The sequence below is a fragment of the Neophocaena asiaeorientalis genome, unplaced genomic scaffold, assembly GCF_003031525.2.
Source record: "Neophocaena asiaeorientalis asiaeorientalis breed wild unplaced genomic scaffold, Neophocaena_asiaeorientalis_V1.1 scaffold543, whole genome shotgun sequence".
Classification (NCBI taxonomy): Eukaryota; Metazoa; Chordata; class Mammalia; order Artiodactyla; family Phocoenidae; genus Neophocaena; species Neophocaena asiaeorientalis.
This window is the reverse complement of record NW_020173671.1, coordinates 787,316-810,982: the sequence shown is the minus strand read 5'-3', so window position 1 is coordinate 810,982 and position 23,667 is coordinate 787,316. Positions and strand designations below refer to the sequence as shown.

Below are 23,667 nucleotides of genomic sequence, written 5' to 3'. Positions count from 1 at the left end.
CCGCCATTAAAAACACATTCCAGGGTTCTTAACAGCACGGAAAATATTCCGAATGTAATTAACGCTAGGTGGAAAAAGCATCAGGTTACCAAACTGGATATGCTCCATAATATGAAGGCAAAAAAGTGAGTAGTATATATTCTGGACTACAGCCCCTTATACAGCTAGACAGTACCACCCAGAGCTAAATCTAGAACGTGTGGACACACACACGCACCCCCACATATACTACAGAAGGAAAATGGAACAATAGTTACGCTTCTTCCCTCTGAGTTGTGGGTAAATTTTATTTACTACTTTATACTTTTCTGTTGTTTTCCAAATCTCCTACAATGTACAGGAACATCTTAAATAAGGGGGAGAAAAATAATTTTTAAATTGTTCAGCAAGCAAAGCCAGATGGGTAGGCTTCTCTGCCACCTTGTGAGACACCAGCCCCGCCCAGCGCAAGCACCGGCAGCCAGGACCCAGCCCTGCCCCAGCCCCAGTGCCCAGCAGCACAGCCTCAGGAAGCAATGAGGGAATGAGTGCAAGGCCTGCAGCCCCTCCCAGGACACCACCGCAGTCCTTCCATACTGACAAACTTCCTAGGAAAATGTGTCCCACTCACAACTTGGGAGATGCCACCGAGTGCAAGGGGCCGGACTGCCCCCCACATACCCACCACTGTCCCCACCGGCCTACTCATCAGAGGGGCCCAGGGAGTTGAATACAGACTCATGGACAGAGGTTCTCTTAAAAAAACGAAACACAGACACATTCCCCACCAAGATCAAGATGACAGTTTCATACACTGAAGAGGGGAGGGCAACCTCCTGGAAAAACAGGCATGCAAAGAGACTTGACTAATGACCCTTGAATACTTTGAAGAACAGTTAACATCTGAAGAAACTAACCTGCGTATGGATTTTGAGTTGGAAATCATGCTACCCACACAGGCCAAGAGCAACAGAAGGGGCTCTGACCAGTGCAATCTCTCCCTGTTGTCCATTTTTCCACCTCAGTGATGCACACTCAAGATTTTCTCTTTTCTCTTTGGGCTGGGGAGGTCTGATATTTGAGCTTCATCACATTTGAAAACTTTAAATCATCCCTCTCCATCCTCCAAGGCTGTATGCCTTCGCCTCTTCTGGGGACAGAGCCCACATCCTACATGCCATTGTAGCCCTCACATAATAAGCCATTTGTCTGTCATTTGTCTGCCTGGTCCCAGAGCCCTGATGCCGGCCTCTCCTAGAACCTCAGGGAGAACTAACTAGGCAGGCCTCACAAACAGCTTCAGCTTTACACGTGTGGACATCAGATTCCCAGCTGCACAGAGCACGGCAGAAGGCAGGGCTACAGACAGTCCCCAAAACTCGTCAGAAAGGGAGCACTGCTGGGTGCCAAGAAGAACCTGGCACCTGTTCCACAGGCGTGCAAAAGCAGCAAATGTGAGGATGGCTCCACATGCAGGTTTAGGACCGAGATTCCTGCATTTTCAGGAATGGACCTTTAAGGAATGTTAAGTTCATCCCCATTGTTATACTGCCAAGGAAACAAAAGCAGGAGAAGGTCCAGCCATTCACCTGAGTGCACCCTGTGAGCTTGTCAATGGGGAGCTGGGCCCACAACCTGCCTCCAGATGCCCAGGCCATTATCCTTTCTCAGTTTCCTCCTGGCCCAGGGACACCTGACAGGCTCCAGTGAACAAGCACGTTGGTGCTCCCACTGCAGGTTGCTCTAATGGGAAAAATAAGCAGTGCGATCCAAAATATAAAGGGAAAACAAGAAACTAGATAAAGTAGCTTCTCTGTGTGGACAGAAATGGGAATTCTGGATTTGAAAGTTCTATGGGAGAGAGAGAGAATAACAATCCACCAGGGTCTTACCTAGCACCCTTCTTGGAGTCAAGAATTAGTAAGTAAAAGACCAGGAGGAAGGAGAAAGCTGAACCGAGACGCAGAATTATCAGTCTGGTGAGGTCCCTTGAGGGAACCGCAAAGCTGTGCAATGAGGAAAGGTTTCCAAGAAAAGAAACATCTCCATACTCACCACATTTGGTTTTAGGGAGCAGCAAAAGAGCCGAAGGGCAATGTCCCAGTGGACAACACAGGACTGAATGGAGAAAAAAATGGGCAGGGATAGAGATACAGATCTGGGAATCATCTAAGTAAAAAAGGTTCCAAAAGCTATAAAATTTCCTGATCATACCACAAAAATCTAGTTTAAGAGTCTGAAAAATAGAGAATCCAGCTAAGATAAGGAACTAAGGTCAGCTGTAAATGGCAACAGAAGACGTTAAAGAGGGAAAAGAACCAATGCATGTTTAGAAGCTGGTCAGGAGGATAATAATTTAACACCATATAGATAAAGCATGGGGACTAAATCTGTCAAAGCAAGGACAGGTACAACTGAGAGGGCAGGACAGAAAAGGAAGAGATTGGGCTAGAGCTAATTCAGGAGAGCAGGCAGACACACTCCAGACCCGAGTCTTCCAGCTATATGGATAAATGGAAGCTCAGCACAGCGCCAGTCCTCGGCACAGGCGCTGCAAACTGAAATTTACATTCCTCAAAAGGAAGGCAGCCCTTATACACGTCCCCATCTACCATTCCAGTGTCCTGAGGGAACACAAGCGTGAGCACAGAGGAAAGTCCCCACACAGCAAGAATCCAATATCATTAGTGCTGCTTTGAGAAAACAGAAGACACTGGGTAACAGGAAGCACCCCAGGCCCGTGGAGGCAGTCATATGCGGGCCCCAGGGCCTGGCAGTGACCCCCAACCCCCCGCCCCAAGACGGCTGGCGTCACCTCTACCACACTCCCACCTGTAACAGGAGTACCATCAGAGCACTTCACAACCGCCCCAGGACCACTACAGCTAACTTGTTTCTGTTTTGCACAGCTGAACCAATAATAATGGCGCACAGTCAAATCAAACAGGAACTCGAAAGCTCACTCATGGGCTGGAAGTTGGATAAAGCAGTCAGCCCCATGCAGTTAGTAAAACCAGTTTGTTAATGTTAACTTGTCTTCCACCACACACCATGATTAAGAATGAAAGAGCACAGCAAACAAGTTCAGTTACCCATGAACAACGTGGGAAATATAACTTTTTCTTGCCTAGTAAAAGAAAGGAAAAAATATTAAACAGTAATACAAATACTATTTTCACACCATGCCCTAAAATTAGTTTACGTTCACCTACACCCAACCCAAAAGAAATCAGACCGGCTTACAAAATTAGGACAAGTGATACGTAAGAAGCTAAACAAAAGCTATGGAGAAAACAAGAACATTTTTGAGAGAACTCAAATGACTGCACTGCATGTGAACTGGTGTCCTTTTGGATGAGTGATATGAACGGCTGGTAGCAGTTGGAGGAAACAGCAACAAAAGGGAAGTAGGCCCAGCAACCCGCATTTTAGGGACTGAAGTGATCAGACTAGATAAAATCCTGACTCCAAGAAGCCCTCAACTAATCAGAACTTACAAACTATTTTCAGATCCCATAAAGCAATACATAACAATAAGGCTTTATGTTTACGTGGTAAGGCGTTGCTTCATCTCAAGATTGAGGGAAGCAGGAGCGCACAGTGTATACACACACATTCAATACGTGCACACGCACGCAAACCAACTTCGGCAAACTCTCCCAAACAGTAACAGTGCTACAGACAGACTCCTTAGGAGTGAGAGGCAGCAGGCAAGTTCTAGAGCCAAAGGCTTTTTTTAAATGGAAAGCTTCTTCTCATGCTGAAACTACAAGCTACACTTCTACAAGAACTGTCATTTATGCTTTTAACCAGCCAGGTCTAATAATGGAGCTGGGAGTGGGGATATTTACCCCTTCCTTTTGCAGCAGGTATATGCCATCATGGTTTTTATCTAGTCACCAGGTGAGCAGGAAGGAAGGCCAGAGGTAAAAAGCCAGGCAGGCCAAAAGGAAGCCAGAATCAAAGCAAAGCAGCAAGGAAGTAAGAACATAGCAAAACCCACACGAGAGTTATCCTCAGGAAGATGGCAACTACAAACGTAACTCGAGCAAGAATAGGTTAATATTTGAGTGTGCATATACAATCCATTTACCATGTAAACTAAACACGTGAGAAAAAGCCAACCCACAAAACCATATTTCATTCTTAACAGAAAGAATACAATTAAAAATTTGTTCTGGGCTTCCCTGGTGGCGCAGTGGTTGAGAGTCCGCCTGCCGATAAAAAAAAAAAAAAAAAAAAAAAAAAAAACAGAACAAAAAAATGACACTCCTCAACGGTTAGAATAAAGTTCTGATTTATATGTTGATATTTTAGAATGTGCTTTTAATGAAATGTGTATAAAGAAAGCCCTGATTTATATATTATTTTAGAATGTGCTCCTTAATGAAATACATATACTTCAAGGTAGAATTCTCTTAAGGGAGAGAGAAAAACCAGAACACTCCACTCCACAAGGATGAACACAAAAAGCTTTTTAGAGTGGACTATGTATCATATCAAGGCCTCCACAAATGTGCCACTGAGGAAAGCAGAAAATACAAGTTCCTTTAAGAAGTTGTGAAAATTTCTATATTGCTTTCACAGAACAAGGACAAGCTGCCTCTATGACTCAAAGCAGAGACAGTGTGGCAAGGGACCACTGGTGCCTCCGTTGCTGCTCCACTACCAGCTACCTTAAGTCACACGGTCAGCATCTCAGACCATAGGTCCTAACCAGTTACCTAGACCAAGGCACACCCATACAAGAGTATATGCATGTAGCATTTTGTTGGTTTGTTTTTTTTTAATTGAGTAGAACAATATGTACTGACACGGAAAGATAATGGCAATATAAGTCACCACAGGCATATTGTAGAGCAGTATTTAAAGTATCCCAGGGATTTCCCTGGTGGCACAGTGGTTAAGAATCCGTCTGCTTGGCTTCCCTGGTGGCGCAGTGGTTAAGAATCCACCTGCCAATGCAGGGGACATGGGTTCGAGACCTGGTCCGGGAAGATCCCACGTGCCGTGGAGCAACTAAGCCCACGCGCCACAACTACTGAGCCTGCGCTCTAGAGCCCGCAAGCCACAACTACTGGAGCCCGCGTGCCTAGAGCTTGTGCTCCGCAACAAGAGAAGCCACCGCAATGAGGAGCCCGCGCACCAATAGCCCCCGCTCGCCGCAACTAGAGAAAGCCCGTGTGCAGCAACGAAGACCCAATGCAGCCAAAAAAAAAAAGAATCCATCTGCCAATGCAGGGGACACAGGTTCGATCCCTGGTCCGGGAAGGTCCCACACACCGTGGAGCAACTAAGCCCGTGCTCCACAACTACTGAGCCTGTGCTCTAGAGCCCACGAGCCACAACTACTGAGCCCACATGCCACAACTACTGAAGCTCATGTGCCTAGAGCCTGTGCTCCGCAACAAGAGAAGCCACCGCAGCAAGAAGCCTGCGCACCGCAACAAAGAGTAGCCCCCGCTCGCCGCAACTAGAGAAAGCCCGCGCGCAGCAACGAAGACCCAACACAGCCAAAAATAAATTAAATAAATAAAATAAAGTAGCCCGTAAGTTTTTAAAAGTGTATAGCAGATGCATAAAAATATGATTTTACATGCCTAGGAATAACCATAAGGATGCAAAAACTGTGAAAACGGAAAACACTTTTTACTTTATATACTCTGTACCAACTGACATATTTTTTGTATTAAGGATGTACCACCGCTTTAATCTTACAACAATTTTTTTTTAATTCTCAATTCCCCAAAAAACATCTTCACATTATACAAAACTTGTATCTCCTAAACTGTACTTGATCCAGTGGTTTTATATTTTTCTAAAATCTTCAGACAGAAGGTTTGTTGAAGAGTTCACACATACATGACCATCACGTTCTCTTCTACTCTTAACAAATATTTGCCAAGAAAGTCTACTAGCCTGTAAGCACCTTGAGCACAAGGACTGTATCATAGTCATCTTTAAATCCCCAGAGTCTAACACAGCTGCCTTTCAAGAGTCTGCTTCCCAGGACAGAAGCTTCAGAGTCAGGGTTCCCAGGGCAACAGACTCCATGGGGACTAGAAGACAACAGACTTCATGTCCCCTAAGATCTCAATGATAACGCTTCAGGTAGGTTTATCAAACTGAGTTTATCTTTTCAAAGTTCAACAAGCTCAATTAATAATGGGCAACTTCACTACCCAAAAAATTAACGTTTAGAATTTCCAAGACTTACCCTTTGTCGAAGAAAGACGTGTGCCCTGATCGAGAGAACTTCGTGCCGTTGCTATTCATCACCCCACAGTTAACATTCCCTGAAATATAGGATTTTCGTGATGCTTGGTCCTTTGCAAAATTCCTGCAAGCTGCTAATTTGGATTCTAAAGCCTACAAAAGGAAGAAGGAATGATTTGGTTGTCAAAACAGTAGCTGCACATAAAAATTTGCATTTCAAACCATTTCTATTTCAAGACTCAAATCTTATTCTCTCAGTTGATAATGGTGGCTGTTTAAGCCATATCAATCACCTTTCTAATAGAAAGAGGGAATATTTATGCTGACTCCCTTTCTAATGAACTCAGAATATACACTTCTCTCAGTGTTACTGAGGGATACAGATATAATCCTCACCTTACAACTAAGAAAAATGTGGCACAGTATACAGAGATGTATCCCAGGTCTCTTGGCCCTATCCACTGTTTCTTTCTAAGTTGTGGACTGTTAGTTGGCTAGTTGGGTGTGTGCGTGTGTGTGTTTTGGGAGCAAGCATTTTAAAGAATGCAAAAACATCACTTGAAAAATTTTTAAAGCGGCCAATTCTTTCTTTAGGGCTTCAGGTTAGTCATTTCTACTGTATCAGAATGGGTAAGTTCATTTACAACACCTCACATGAAGTTAAATGCTATTCTACTTCTGAGAGCACACTATAAAACGTCTAATACCCTTCGTCTATAATTAAATAATTCACCTGAAAATGACACCAGCCCATTAGCATTTACCTCTAAACTGAGTGCCTGCTTAGCACCTGTCACCACAACACCTGGTCAGTGCCAGGCTCTACAAACCAACAGATAACATGAAGAGAACAGAAGTTTCTCATCAATTTCCACTGCTCACAAATATCACCAACTCCCCCTTTACCAAATCAAACCCCTCCCCCTTTACCAAATCAAACCCCTCTCCCCGAAAAAAAAAAAAAAAAAGACAAAAAATAGTCCAATCCTATTATCCATGACACTAAGGAATGTGGAATACATAGATAAATTAAACCCACAGGGACTTCCCTGGTGGCACAGTGGTTAAGAATCTGCCTGCCAATGCAGGGGACGTGGGTTTGAGCCCTAGTCAGGGAAGATCCCACATGCTGAGGAGCAACTGAGCCCGTGCACCACAACTATTGAGCCCACGTGCCACAACTACTGAAGCCCATGTGCCTAGAGCCTGTGCTCCACAAAAAGAGAAGCCACCGCAACGAGAAGCCCGCACGCCGCAACGAGAAGCCCGCACGCCGCAACGAGAAGCCCACGCACCGCAATGAAGAGTAGCCCCCCGTCACCGCAACTAGAGAAAGCCCACACGCAGCAACAAAGACCCAACACAGCCAAAATAAATGCATAAAATAAAATTAAAAAAAATTAAATCCACAGATAACATATTCCACTCTGAGAACCCTCCCCCCATCATTTCAACAACAGCTATTAAGACAGAGCAACAGAAACAGACTGAAACTTCTTTCTCTTCTCCTTTCTTAAAACAAAAGTACCATAACCTAGTAAAATAACAACGAAAGAAGGAAGAGAGGTGGTGACCTTGTAGGACAAGCTCTGAATAAGCATTTTTTCAGCATCTTCTTAAATAGACACATACACAATAAAAATTGAGAGCCATTAATTTCCTATATTCAAGACACTCATTTATTTGTCCTGATATTTGCTGAGAATCTGTCATACAACAGGCACAACTTGTATCTGAGGTGTCGGTGAGACAGCCTAACGCAAGCACTGGGTCTGGCAGTCAAACACAGTGGCCTAGAAATCAAGATTTAGACCATATCCACACCAAGTAGGAGATGAAACTGTGGTTGTGAAGAAGATCAGAAAGGTAAGGACAGAACTCTGAGCAAAATCAACACCGAAAGGGTGGGCAGATGAAGACCCAACAAGGTGACCAACAGGAACAGGCAGGAAGGCAAGCAGACGTGACACAGTGACACAGCATCAGAAAAGCAGAGAAAAGAAGGCCATTTCAAAAAAATAAGTCAGTGTTGAATGTTTCAAGTAAAATTAGGACAGAACAGCATCCCTTGGATTTGACAGCACTGAGATCATCAGTGAGCAATTTGAGTGGAGTGAGCAGGAAACATAGCCCAGACTAGGCTATCTGGGGAGTGTGTATGCCATCAAAAATGCTAACAATAAATGGAGACATGCTTTCAAAAACTTGGCTGGGAAGGGAAAAGAGAAACAGAATGACAGCTAAAGAGAGACGCAGGGTAAAAGGAAAGAATAGCTGCTTTTATTTTTGCTCTTAAGGTTTAAAAAGTGTATAATATGTAATATATAAATATTAGATATAAAGTAGAAATAGTAAATATAAAGTATATATATGTAATACGTTATATATAAATATTGCATATAAATATTAAAACATATAGTAAAAGTCTGAAGATACAGGAGACATAAAGATGAGAAGGCTGGAAGGAATGAGATCCAAAGCACAGAGGGACAAAATTAGCCATGGGAGGAATGTGATACTTTTACCACTGAGATAAAAAGGAAGAACAGCCACAGAGGTAATAATAGGAGAGTACTAAAAGAAGGTTAAGAGAGGAAAACAAAGTTTAAATAGATGGCCTTGATTTCTCAGTGGAAGAGGATGCAAGAGTGGGAATGGGGCTTCCAGGTGAAGTCAGTGGACAAAGTAGTGTGAAGAAGTAGAAAATGAAATATTCATAAAAGTATGCAGGGGCTGGAGGATAACAGCAGACCAAAAATTCTAACGACACCTTAAAAGACAAACTGTCAGCTGAATGTGTAAACAATGCAAGGACTCTAAGTTCAACTTTCATGCACCATTTCTAAATAAACTACTTAAGGTACTAAAGCAAAACAGGGAACGAAGATGACAACATGGGGTCCAGGAACAGGCAGAACTAACCCAGGAGTATAATGAAAAGAAATTCAAGGCTGACAGCAGTGCAGCAGCCCTAGAAGCATATCAGAGCACTCAGTAAATAAGAAACTGGAAGATACAAGATATAGCAAAGAAAGTGTATGTTTCTTCCCTCCACAAGAAAACAAAGGTAATCAGAAATGCTAAGTAAGACCCATGATAACAAAAATATCCAATGATATACAAATTATATATGCATACAAAGGCTGAATGTAATTTTAAAAAATAAAAATGGGGGCTTCCCTGGTGGCGCAGTGGTTGAGAGTCCACCTGCCGATGCAGGGGACTCGGGTTCGTGCCCCCGTCTGCGAAGATCCCACATGCCGCGGAGCGGCTGGGCCCGTGAGCCATGGCCGCTGAGCCTGCGCGTCTGGAGCCTGTGCTCCGCAACGGGAGAGGCCACAACAGTGAGAGGCCCATGTACCACAAAAAATAAAAAAATAAATAAAAATGGTTGAATTCGTTGAAATGACAGGATTTTAGCATTTTTCTTTTTATTTATTTTATTGTGATCTTGTAAAAATTGTTTTGCAGTGAAAATAATAAAAAAGATGGCCAATTTAAAAAAATGTTAAGAAAAAGACATACATGTCAACTGTGATACAAATATGAAAAAACCTAATATGGTTTTGAGTAAATAATAGGTAAAGAACAAAATGCTTGAAACACCTGTTGAGCAGCACAAGTAAAACAGCCCTAGAGCCCAGCTCCTCCTCTATGATTATTCAGTAAATAATACACATGTAGGCATGATATTTTAGGTGCTGTTGACTCATTTTCAGAACCAATCAATGGAGAGCTCAAGAAGGGACAGAGACACACACACACAACAGGGAGCTGAGATACAGTCTAATAAATTCATAAACATAGGTTTAAGCATGTTATTTAAAGTTATAAAAATAACCAACAGAAGAACAAAAAATAAAAAATTAGGAGGATGTAAGTTAAATTCCTCATCTTTATGCTTAAAGTTGCTAAGATACTGAAAAGCAAGCACATTACTTCAAGTTAGGTTACAAAAAAATAGGTTACACTGTTACAACGCAACTCTTACGACAGCTAGGTTAAAGAAATTATGTTAGGAGTAAGGGAAGATTACTCTATGTATGAATGATTTGTACACGTTACTTTTTATAGTAACTTTAAAATGCAGATTTAGAGTTAATCTGACGGTCAGACAATAATTTTACGAGCCAGAAAAGGTAACAATAGGACCTTCTATCTTGGCCTCCCATTTCTTCTTTATGTAAAGTATAATGCAATTTCTGCTTTTTTCAGTCACACACACACACAAATAAGTGAATGGGCGGTGGAAAGTGGGAAGTTTCAGGGGTAGATTATTGAAAAGAGAAAAGTCACTGAGGGAAACAGGAAAGAAAACTGACTAATGCTAGAAATGCTAACTTTATAGTGGCTTAAAAATCCACAAGGTCATATAACTGTTTCCTGTGATCTGGATGCAGGAAAGAAATCCAGTTCCTTGACTGATCCAGGCTGCAGGTCTCTTCCATGGCCAAAGAGCCCATGAGTCAACAATGGCAGAGTAAGCGATCCGTGGATCACAGATGAGTAGGAACAAAGTGAAAGCAAGAGATAAGCGAAAAATCAAAACAAGAGTACTGCTCTCGATAAAGTCAAAGAGTAGGTATTACACAGAGTAAAAAACTGAATAAGCACAAAACCAAGTTTAATATTCCAAAAGCTGAAATGTTCTGGAATGCAAGGTTAGAGCCAAGGAGACAGCACAGGAGTTGAGGGGGCCAAGCAGCAGTAAGACGTGTATGACTAAGAGAAGAAATTCATGTCATGAGCCAATGCGGAAGTCCTATGAAGAGAAAGCCCAGGGATGACCAGGAGGACAGCAGACAGAGCAAAGAAAAGGATCAGAGGGCGGTATAAGACACACAGCCTTAGAGGAAGAAGGAGGAATCACGATGTTTTAGTAACAGCCATGGGGAACATGAAGAAGGCCCAGCGGGAACCTGGGAGCTAAGCGCAGGTACCCTCTGCAGAGGCACTGGCAAGGCTGAGCCCTGGAGGTGTTCAGTCTCAGCTGGTCACTGGATGCTCTTGCTTCTCAGCTTAATTACAGACTTTACCACAGGAAGGTATCCTTTTTTCTTCCCTCGCTGCAAATTAAGAAATAATTCATTACCTTGGCAGCTGAAACACCTAGTGATAAATAATTAAAGGCTTACCCCTACTTTCCGTAAGAGGTCCCCCACGATGTTTAGTGCTGATATCCTAGCTGAAGGAGTCAGTGGACTGGTACCAAAGCCGTTTGGTATAGCTAGAGAAAAATAAAAGGTGAGTGATTACTCTTGCAGTTCCCTTTACATTTGGGTTTTGATATTACAAAGCAGTATACACTCAATGAAAAATCAGTATAGTATTCCAAACTGTGGATAAAGTGGAGATACCACAAATATCTCCGCTGGATGTTTAGATTATATCCAATTTTTCATCATTATAAACAATGCTAAAAGGACATATACCCTTAAAACATCTAGACAAGTATTTCTGGATTTCCTGCCAATTTGACAGTCACTTCGTTTTAATTTTTGTTTCCCTAATCAAAGAGTCATTTGAATCTTTTTTTCTGGAAGTCATCTATTTAATCTCTGCACTTTTTTCTACTGGGTTGTCTTTAATCAATTTGCAAGGGCACTATACACTATAGATATTCACCTTTTCTCTTATATATGTTGTACTTCCCAGTGTGACATTATCTCTTCAACTTTGTGGTTTGGGGGGAGCCTTGGGCTTCCTCACTGCAACATAATAAAAATGTTCCCCACATTTTCTCCTAATGTTTTTCTAAAAAACTTTTCACCAAGTTTAGATTAGTAAACTCATCAAATATCTAAAATTTTCCCCTCCAAATGGACATCTAATTGTCATAACACCATTTAGTGAAAAAGACTTTTCTCATCTGAAATGGCACTAAAACCACACTGAATTCTCTATACATTTCAAGTTCCATTAAATTATTTGTCTATTCTACTAGAAATATGCTGCTTTAGTTATTATAGTGTTAAAATATATTTCCTAAAGGGCAAAGCCTCTTCTTGTTACTAACCTATTTCAAACTTTTATTGACTATTCTTGCACATTTACTCTTCCAGAGTAACTTTATTAAAAATAAAGTTACTCTGCCCCGGTCTGGGAAGATCCCATGTGCCGCGGAGCAGCTGGGCCCATGAGCCATGGCTGCTGAGCCTGCGCGTCCGGAGCCTGTGCTCCGCAACGGGAGAGGCCAGAACAGTGAGAGGCCCATGTACCGCAAAAAAATAAAAAAGAAAGAAAGAAAGAAAGTTTTATTTTTATTTTATATTTGGCTGCATTGGATCTTTGTTGCTGCACGTGGGCTTTTCTCTGGTTGAGGGGAGTGGGGGCTACTCTTTGTTGCGGTGCGCGGGCTTCTCATTGCGGTGGCTTCTCTTGTTGTGGAGCACGGGCTCTAGGCACACGGGCTCAGTAGTTGTGGCTCGTGGGTTCTAGAGCGCAGGCTCAGTCGTGGCGCACTGGCTTAGCTGCTCCACGGCATGTGGGATCTTCCCGGACCAGGGCTCGAACCCGTGTCCCCTGCACTGGCAGGCGGATTCTTAACCACTGCACCACCAGGGAAGCCCCAGAGTAACTTTAAAATGAACTTCACAACTTTAAAAATCCTATTAGGATTTTTATGAGAAATTTAAACTATTGAATGATTTGGGGAAAATGGATATTGCAACTAAATTAAGTCTTCCTATTCTGAATCATGGTATTTAACATGAAAATTATTCACATCTTCTTTCATGCACCTCAGCAAAGGTTTTCAGTCGTGCACATTTCTTCAATTTATTTTTGAGATATTAAAGCATGGCGGTTAAGAGCTCTGGAGCTAAACTGCTAGATACACATCCATCTCTGCCATTAACTGTGTGACCTTAAGTAACCAAATGTGAAAGGGGGCTAATAATAGCACTTAAATCATAAAGTTGTTAAGTTTAAATTCATTAATAAATTTTTAAAATGCAGAGCACACAGTAAGTGCTCAATAAATGTTACTATTATTTTTATCTGCTTTCTACAGAGTTGTAATCAGCAGGTAAAATGCTTTTGTTGCTGCTGCTGCTACTATCCTTGTCCTCTAGAATATAATCACAATGAAGGTAGCAACTTAGTCTTATTAGACCACTATCCTCCCCACATCCTGAGTAATACTTGACACATAACAGGTGCTCAATGTGATACAAATAAACTGCTATACTTCTCTTGGCAGGAATTTCTGGATCTTGTTTTTCCCTATTCCCCTCGAATTTTATATTTTAGGTATTATTAAATCTGTACTTTTATGGTAAGTTGTCTTGAATGCTTTTTGGAAACAGGCATTTTATCAATAAAACACAATTAGAGTTAGACCACTTCGTAGAGATCAGCTGTTCAATCTTGCCACTGATTTCTCTAACCTCTGGCTTCTCACTGTGTCTGTGCAGACTTTCTTGTCATGAAACGGCAGCTTTTAGGTCAGTGAAAGCTCATGCTATCAGTTCCAATTGAAAAACCTGTCTGTCTGGACAAATATTACTGCCTTAGGGCTGACATTATCGTAACTGTGCCAGAGCAAAGCTCTATGTCCTACTAACATCCCCTTGAGGTTCCAGACTATTCTGATTAGTGCTCAACTAAAGAATTTTCAGAATTTATCTGCGTAATTCTAATTAGTAACGTAAAAGCAAAGCTTTGTTAATTCTCAAATGCAAGTAATTCTAAGGTCCTCAAATACACAAGCAGCCATTCCGAAAAACGAGAGCTTCTGATGACTGCTGTAATCTATATACTGCCTGCTCTGTATTCTCAGCAGCAGAGTCAGCACGTACCAGTACAATCAATAACTAACTATACAGAATTTTCACATACCTTACCTCAGCTCATAAAAAGACGAAAATAGGGTGAATTATCTATTCAAGGGCTACTGAGCACTTGAAATGTGGCCAACGCAATCAGAAACACAATTTTAAATTTTAATTCATTTAAATCAATAAAAATTTTAAATTTAAATAGTCACACTGGAGTAGCTACTCTATTGGGCAGCACAAACATGGAGTGCACTAACTACCCAGACAGAAACCTTCTCATATCACTCTGAAAGATAAAGTCCTATATTTTTAAAAAAAGTGTGAAGAAAGACAGCTTCCATTGGGGGAGAAGAAAGTATAGGGGGGCTGTGGAAGTAGCTGAAATATGATCTCCAAGCTGCAAAAACTAAATAAATCTCAATTGAGAGCTTCAGGGTTCCATTCTTAACGTTCTATCTAGTGGCTACTAAATCGTTTTTCAGCTTACCTGGATTTAAAAAAACACCCTGACTTATGGCAAAAGGCATATTCTTTCTGTACTATTCATCAGTTACTCTGAACATCACCTATGAAAATGGCAGCTACTGAGGCATGTTATAGAATGGACATGTCCACCCAAGCCAATCTTAAGACAAGTCTGAATGGTAACTCAGTGAGTCTCTGTACTTCCTGTGTATAAAGCCTTCTAGTCTCCCATGATATGTCAAGTGACAAAAGAAATAAAACTACATTTAAATACAATCCCAAACACAACACCATAAAGCAACTATACTCAAATAAAAATTAATTAAAAAAAAAATACGATCCCAAAACTTGTGTGTAACAAGGTGGCACAAACACAAAAAAGCACACACAATAGAAAAAAATTCAAAGTGTTAATAAGAGTTGACTTTGAGCCCTAAGATTGCAGATGGATTTTATTTTTTCTCTTGTTTTTAATTTTTTCTACATGAACATGTATTACTGCTATAGTCAAAAAATAAATTTCCCTTAAAAACCTTTATTAAAATTTCAATTTATTAAGCTGCTCTTGTCTTAAATGTAGCCCTCATCTCACTGTTTCCTACTAATGAGTTGGCCTAGGAGAACAATGCCTTCTGCTTCACTCAGTGCTAGATTTAACCAACTTTTAAACTAAAATGATTGCTTAGGGACTTCCCTGGTGGTCCAGTGGTTAAGACTCCGTGCTTCCAATGCAGGGGGCATGGGTTCGATCCCTGGCTGGGGAACTAAGATCCCACAGGCCACACAGCATGGCCAAAAAAAAAAAAAAAATTAAAATGATTGCTTAAACCTTAGCAACCCCTGCTTCACCAGCAAAGCCTCTTAAGTGGATAATCAACCACAGGTTCAAAAAGAAAAGACACTACAAACCTTTTGGTGAAGGAAAGCTGTTCTCTGTTCCTTTGCCAACAGGAGTAGCTGGCAAAGAAAGTGATGCTTGGACAGCAGAATCCATCTTTTCACAGTCTAGAGTTGGAGAACTGGGAGCCGACTTTCTAGTTACTTCCTGCTGTCTCTCCCGAACAGCTAGTTCTTGTCTTAAATCTGTAAAATGTTGCAAAAGTAGTAATATTCACTAGAGGAAGCAAATACATCAAGCAAAGTCACATCTGAAATGGCATAAAGACACTCTTCCTAAATTATTACTTCTCAAAAATGAATTTCCTATTTAACAATTTTTATTTCCAGGGGAATAAAAATGACAACAACCCTACTGTCTACATGATCATTTAGACTTTAAAAATGCTATAAAGTTAACAGAACAATTATTTATGCCTATATGAAAAAAGAAATAGGGCAGAGTCCAAAGTAGAACTCACAGTGAACATATATGACACAAAAATAAATATTCTTTACCAACTCATTTGCATTTATTTTGAAATGATGACGTAGTTTGGGGATTATTACAAAATCAATGAAGTGTATTTTTGTCATTTTAAATGGGTTGGCTTTTTTTTTTTTTTTACTAACTATCCTATGAAATACTTTGTTTTAGAAAGGAAGTAGTCAAAATAGTTGCAAATTGTTTTCTTGTTTTGAAATATTCAATTTTTAACCCAAAATTAATGTTTTCTTTTCCAGTTATACAACTGACCTACAGAATACTTGCTTATATTAAAAAAAAAGATACAAAGTTACCATACTCCTGGGTATATATCAAAAAGAATTCAAAGTAGGACACCGAGATATTTGCACATCCATGTTCATTATGGACACATGATAAGTGAAATAAGCCAGTCACAAAAAGATAAATACTGTATGATTTCACTTATATAAGGTATCTAGGGTGCAGTAGTCCCTCCTTTATCTGAGGAACATATGTTCTAAGACCCTCAGTGGATGATTTACGTCCACTGAGCGTGATGGTGCAAAATTTCATCCTGCTACTCAGAACAGTACACAATTTAAAACTTATGAATTGTTGATTTCTGGAATTCTCCACTTAATATTTTCAGACTGCAGCTGACCATGGGTTACTGAAACCATGGAAAGCTAAACCTCGGCTAAGGAGGGACTACTGTAGTCATACCTAACAACAGTAAGTAGAACTGCAAGGCTTCCCTGGTGGCACAGTGGTTAAGAATCTGCCTGCCAATGCAGGGGACACGGGTTCAAGCCCTGGCCCAGGAAGATCCCACATGCCACAGAGCAACTAAGCCTGTGTGCCACAACTACTGAGCCTGTGCTCTAGAGCCCGTGAGCCACAACTACTGAAGCCCGCACACCTAGAGCCCATGCTCCACAACAAGAAGCCACCGCAATGAGAAGCCCGCGCACCACATGGAAGAGTAGCGCCCGCTCGCCGCAACTAGAGAAAGCCCGCGCACAGCAACGAAGATCCAAGGCAGCCAAAAATAAAAATAAATAAATTTATTTTTAAAAAAAGAGAGAGAGAAAGTAAAACTGCAGTTGCCAGGGGCTGGGGAAGGGAGAAATGGGAATTTGTTGTTCAATAGGCAAAGAGCTTCAATTCTGCAACATAAAAAAGTTCTAGAGATCTACAAAACAATGTGAACATAGTTTAACATTACTGAACTGTACCCTTAGAAATGGGTAAGATGGTAAATTTTATGTTATGTGGTTTTTTTTAACCAGAATTGTAAACTTAAAAATAGGATAGAGTTAATATTTTATACATTATATAAATTATGAGTTCTTCAGATGAATAAACCCTCCCCCAAAAAAGGAAAAGTCATGAAAAAAACAATTTTTAGAAGAGCCAATAAACATTAGCAAAAAGTTCTCACAAGTAGTAACCAAAGAACTACAAATTAAAAACAACATGATATCAATTTACAACTTTCAAATAGATTTTTAAATAATTTTAAAATCTGTTTTTGGGGCTTCCCTGGTGGCACAGTGGTTGAGAGTCCGCCTGTCGATGCAGGGGACACGGGTTTGTGCCCCGGTCTGGGAAGATCACACATGCCGCAGAGCGGCTTGGGCCCATGAGCCATGGCCGCTGAGCCTGCACGTCTGGAGCCTGTGCTCCGCAATGGAAGAGACCACAACAGTGAGAGACCCCCGTACCGCAAAAAAAAAAAAAAGAAAGAAAGAACGAAAATCTGTTTTTATTATTCACAATACTAGTAAACATTGTGAGAAGGACACTCAGTCACTGCCAGAGTGTAAAGTTACCAACTTTCTAAAAAGTAATTTAGCAGCATCCATTACAACCATTAAAGATACTTGTATCCTTTGCCACTTCTAAGAATCTAAGAAAATCAAAGATACTCCCCAATATTATGTACAAGGACACTATTTACAGCAAAAAATTAACCACCAATAATAAAGGACCCATCAAAAAAAATCATATATAATAGAATATTATACATTTTTAAAAACCTGTTTCAAAAGATTTTTTTTAATGGCATGGATTACATTCACTATATTAAAGGAGGATAGAAAAAAATATATATGTATATATAATGTGGTTCCAATTATATAAAGGAAAAAAATATACAGGTATGTTTATGTATAGTCACAGGGAAGAGTGGAAAGAAACACACCAAACTCTTAGTGGGTTCTTTCAAGATAAAGGGATTGACAGAGACTTTGTTTCTTCTTTACAACATTCTGCATTCTAACGTGCATGAAAGAAAAACAGAGGGAGGGAATGAGAATTTTAAAAGAAAGTATATATTCTCTATATGTATAATATGTATACAGCAATATGTACACATATGTAATGCTAATATGTGCATGACAAAATTACTTAGGACAAGCAAAAAGGAAAAACTCCAAACAAACCAAGCAGTATATACACACAGTGGTAATGGTTAAGGCTTTAGGAAATAGACCAGGGTTTGAATCCCTACTGACAACTCAAACTCTCTGTGCCTCAGTTTTCTGACCTACAAAATGGAGATAATAGTACCTGCCTCCTAGAGTTGATGATGTAGATATTGAATAAACAGATTCAAAGTACTTAGCATTGTGTTTGACAAAAGCATACAAACGTGTAGCTTTAAAAAGCTGATCCTGAAGCTAGCTTAGCACTCTGGCTCAGGGACAGTAAGGTAATAAATATTCTTTAAGTATAAATTTTACCTCTTGCTTCATCCTTTAACCTCTGTACAGAGACCAACAAAGATTCCTTTTCATCAAGTTCACTTTCTAAAAATGCATTTCGTTCAATGGCTTGATTTAGCCTTTGTTCAAAGTCTTCCAGCGAAACTATCGTTGCCCTAAAAAAAAAAAAAAAAAATGAAAGTCCATGAATTAAATAAATAATGTGCAAATAGCTACTACAAAAGGAAACTGTCAGTTTATCTCATGCCATTTCCTGACCTAGAAAGCCTGGCCCAGTTAAAAGAGAATGATCTCGCCCCCTTCTGACCTCTGGTGCATTTAGTGTCTCTACCACCATTCGTGGCCATTCAATGTATTCTTTTCTCTTAAATTCCCATCTAAATTCCTTCAAGTTTCTTAAAGGAAGCCTACTTATCATACAATTTATATCTCCCCATTGGACTTTAAACATGAGTCAATGAAGTTTACATATTTTCAGGAAGAAAACTTTTCAATAGTTTTAGAGTATGTTAAGAATTAACTAAGAATTAGTTTAAAATGCGGTCCCAGCTCCCACTCTATTTACTTTCTTCCTACCAAGGTTTTTTCTTCCCACATTTCTCATCTTATTCAGCAAACATTCACAAGTACCTGCTATGTGCCCTCTACCCACTATGTGCTACAGAAATAAAATTTCCTAACCTCAAGTTAGAACTCTCAATGCCAGGGGTCCCCAGCAGGAGGTGAGCGGCATGAGTGAGCAAAGCTCCATCTGCCACTCCCCATCGCTCGCATTACCTCCTGAAAACCCCCTCCACTCCACCCCCACCCACCCCCGTCCCTGTCTGTGGAAAAACTGCCTTCCACGAAAGCAGTCCCTGGTGCCAGAAAGGTTGGGGACCGCTGCTCAATGCCATGTCCAATTTTACCACCTCCCGTCAACTGTCAAAATGCCTCTCAATTCCACTTGCTCTCCTCCAACCTTCTGCCCTTGGCTTAATTCTTCATACATCACCTGGATTACTCCTCAATGGTCTTCACATCTCCTCCTACATCTCCTCCTCCTTACTTTCAATTCCTCAGTATTATCTTCCCAAATCACAATCTGATAATACTCCTTTGCTTAAAAATTCTTAAGGAGCACCTCTTTGCCTACAGAATGACTTTCAAACATAGCTGAGCACAAGATTCTCCACAACCTGGCCCCAAACATCTTCCAGTCTCATCTTGTTCAGCCATATTGTCTTTACACACTTCAGTCAAAGTGAAATATTAATACCTCATGCACTTTCCTGCCTCTCTGCCTTCGCATCTCTCTCTTCACTGGTTAACATCTACTCCTCCTTGCAGACTCAGCTCCCCAGTTACCACAGAGTACTTTAGCTGTGCCCTTCTCTATGCCCTGGAGCAGTCTGTACATTCCTCTGTACCAGTGTTTACCACGTGGATTGTCCCTATCTGTCACGCCTAAGGGCAGTGGCTAGCTTATCTTTGTATCCTCAACTCTAGCATCATGCCAAGCATTTAAGTGTCACTCAGATACTAAGGAAAGGAATATCAGACAATCATTGTAAAGTAATAGGAATTAAGTTTGGAATGGTTAAGAAACAACTAATTATAGATATATGCAATCTTGGCAAAGTAACGGCAAGCCACTATAGGCTGTTCAGCAAAATCATAATAAAAGCATTATTTTGAGACAATTCATTGGTCAGTATTAAAACAGAAGAGAATAAAAAGCAGTGAAAATTTAAAGACAGATCAGCTAGGAATTAACTGCAGGATTCAGGTATAAGATGTGAGGACCTTCAAGAAGTGTGGTAGTACTGAGAACATACAGGGAAGATGGAGGAATGAATGAGACATGTTTTAAAGAAAAACCAACAGGATCAACAATGGTACCTGAAAGGAGGAGGAAAAAGGAAAACCAGAAAGAAAAGCCTGGAAGGGCATTACCTGGGGAGATCAGGATTTTTGGTAAGTTTCAATGTGACGAGTTACAGGTGACATGAAATACCAAAAGGAAATGTTCTGGAACTAAGATCTAGGTGATAGGTTGAGCCTAAAACCAAATTCTAATCACTGACTGCCAACTTCTGTCATTGCAACAGAAGGCACACCGCTCACGTACCGCTTCGCCCGCTCCAGGTCGTCGTTGGCCTGCTCCAGCTCCCTCACGTACTTATGTAGCTGCTCCTTAATGGCCCGGGTCTGACTTAGATCATCTTCTAATACTGAGACCTGCTTGTAGCTCTGTGCATACTGATGCTCCAGTTTCTCCTGAAGGTGTGGGTATAGGAAGGAAAGCATGTGTCATCAACATATAGTTTTCTTTAATAAAGGATGTAACCCAAGTAAGGGGTGGGACGGGGGCGGGTGGGATCCAAGAGATTCACCCACAATCTGAGTTGGTGGTACCCCTCTCTCCTTTTTACACTATTTAAAAACAATGACACATTCATTCCAAGTGCCTTAACTCATATAAAATTAGTCAATCATTCTCCTCTCAAAGAAATTTAATAATGATCTCTTTGAAAAGAGGTAAAATAGTGAAACCGTTGCCTTAAAAACCTCAGTCTTGGTGGGGGAACCTCCGGGTTCTTAGGCTGAATGCAGCCCAGGGTAAGCACAAAGAAGCTGACTGACAAGAGTTCAAATTCCCTATACCTCACCTTCCCCAAATCTACCCCACTGCCCAGACACAGGAACACCCCAAGCATCTGGCTTAGGCATGTGAGGAAGAGCAGCAAAAAGGGGTTAATCTTTCACTCCTGAAAATTCCTTGTTAGAAGGGAATTTTTAAAAACTAAACTCCAAAACTAAAGGGACTGCAAACCATAATGAAATAAATGTGTATTTCATACAAATATAATTTTAAAGTGCCACACAATAAGGTACTGTGTCAAAACAAATAATCAGGCAGCTTTTGAAAATATAGGAACTACAACGTAATATTATAGCTAGGAACATTACAGCTAAAAAACTGACAGCTACAGTTTCCAAGTGAACTCCTGAACTCTAAACCACCTTTCCCTTGGTTCCATGAAAGCAAACAGTTTTTGTCAAAAATTCACTTTAGGCCTTTTTACATTTTTATGTTGCCTGCTGCTCTTAAGCTCCACCTAAAAGAATGTATTTCTCATTTTAATAAAACCCAGCAAATGAGACACCAGCTTTTACTGCCACAATTACCTTTAATGCTTCCACTTCATACTTCAGTCTTTGGTTATCAGCTTGCAAGTCTCTATTTCTTTGTTCAGCCTGTACTAACTGTGCCTCCAACTCTGCTTCTAATTCTCTGCTTCCTTCCTGGAATTCAACTAGCTCATCCCGAGCTTCCTGGAAGCTAATCAGAAACAAAGCGGGAAAGATCAGTTATAGTAGGAAGCATAAGGATCATCCTGAAGATGATTATATATCAATTCAATAATTTTTGCCTGAACGTTATGCTACCATAAAATATACTAAACAATAAAGGCCATCTATTTTGCATCTCTTACTCTATATTCAGGATTCAATGAAAATAAATTATAAGCCTCAGAAGGATTCATTTTTTATACACTTCACCCCTTTCTTATTTAACATATTGATAAAGAAGCACATATTACTATCCACAAATTAGTTTAACATTTAGATTTGTTTTTTCAACGTAATTGGCTTCCTCTGTAATTCTATTATTTAATTTTATGCGTTTAAAAATGTTATTCTGAGAAGGGGTCCATAGGCTTTCCCCAGCCTATGAAGGCACCTATGGCACAAAAAGACTAAGAACCCCTGCCATAGACGCACACTTCCCATATCCACTAGCACAGTACAGTAACTGGCTTCAGCAACAACAGTGAAATAGCAATAAAAGGTTTGACAGGACTTCCCTGGTGGCGCAGTGGTTAAGAATCCGCCTGCCAATGCAGGGGACAAGGGTTCAAGCCCTGGTCTGGGAAGATCCCACGTGCCGCGGAGCAACTAAGCCCACGAGCCACAACTACTGAAGCCCATGAGCCACAACTACGGAAGACAGCGAGCCTAGAGCCTGTGCTCCGCAACAAGACAAGCCACCGCAATGAGAAGCCCATGCACAGCAATGAAGACCCAATGCAGCCCCCCAAAAAAAAAAGTCTGATGAGTCTTACTAAACTGTTAACCAAAGTTGGAAGATGTATATATATTTTAGAAAGATTTCATTTTAAAAAGAAATTTAAGTTTTGGTACTTAAAAGGTTATCTACAAGTTTTCCCAACTAAGTGAAATGATTGAGATTTTATAAAATGCTCCATATACCCCTGAAGCTCTTGCCCCTCCCTCAAAGCTTTGCTGGCTCCAGACACTGATAACACCTGCCTGAAGAAAGTCTACCCTATGAAGCCCTAGAGAGCTTATCAGAATCTCCAAAACACCAAAATGAGGCAGAATCTGTACACCGAGCAGGCCAAAGATGGCCAAGAGCAGTAATAAGCTTTATAAAAGGAGGTAAACTACCAGGAGAAATCACAAATGACAGCTTTCTTACTATTTTAATAATTCGAGTAATATAAGGATTTATGTCATTTTTATATTATTTAAATACAAGCAATGCTATGACTATTTCTAGAATCCCAATCCTATATCAGAAACTCTAAATTTAGCTTTGCTAAAAAAAAAAAAAAAAAAAAAAGCACAAACTAGAGATTATGTATTCCAAAGCCCTCTCCTATTTTTAGGATGCTTTTCAACATTACCTTTGTTTATACTTCAAGGAAAGTTCCTTCCAATAAGCAGTTTCCTCCTTTAAACTTGAAAAATCTGGTATATCTTCACCATCCATGATCAAGAAAGCCTGTGAAATATTAAAGATGAAAATAAATTAATAGAGAACATAGGAATCTTAGTAAAAGTATAAAGTCTGGGACAACACTAAATCTGCAGCATTTTGGAGGGAGTCAAACATGAAAGATTCTAAGAGCAGTTAGCTCTTTATTACAATAAGCTCAGGCACCTAAATCACTTCACTGCCCCACTCACAGGGACCACCAGCATTGTGGGAAGCCACGTGAAGCGCTTCTAGTGGCGGCACTAGGTTCTGGGGAGTTGACCCCACAGAATCATCCTGCAGCTGGTTCGCAGCGAACTGATCTTCTGGGAATCAGGTAACAGAAAACAAGCTTACTGTTAAGAGTTGCTACTGCTGCGTGCCCTTCTCTGT

The 23,667-nt window shown here is 40.6% G+C and overlaps 1 protein-coding gene across 12 annotated transcripts in view; it reads right to left on the bottom strand.

The window, feature by feature from the left end:
• NDEL1 (nudE neurodevelopment protein 1 like 1) overlaps window positions 1-23,667 on the bottom strand; it is a 56,012-nt gene that overhangs the window by 8,519 nt on the left and 23,826 nt on the right. For 10 of the 12 annotated variants that reach the window (XR_003003639.1, XR_003003640.1, XR_003003638.1 and 7 more), the window contains exons 2-8: window positions 23,204-23,301; window positions 21,681-21,834; window positions 20,620-20,768; window positions 18,528-18,664; window positions 15,348-15,521; window positions 11,331-11,422; window positions 6,197-6,348 (exon numbers count right to left, since the gene is read on the bottom strand). Coding sequence is in view for 7 of the 12 variants with exons in the window: in XM_024748380.1 (XP_024604148.1) it covers window positions 6,197-6,348; window positions 11,331-11,422; window positions 15,348-15,521; window positions 18,528-18,664; window positions 20,620-20,768; window positions 21,681-21,834; window positions 23,204-23,289 (944 nt within the window). In the remaining 5 variants the exon portion in view is untranslated. Of the gene's footprint in view, window positions 1-1,604; window positions 2,098-3,071; window positions 3,107-6,196; window positions 6,349-11,330; window positions 11,423-15,347; window positions 15,522-18,527; window positions 18,665-20,619; window positions 20,769-21,680; window positions 21,835-23,203; window positions 23,302-23,667 lie in introns of those variants that run through there. The other 2 variants (XM_024748383.1, XM_024748381.1) reach the window with 2 other exon arrangements.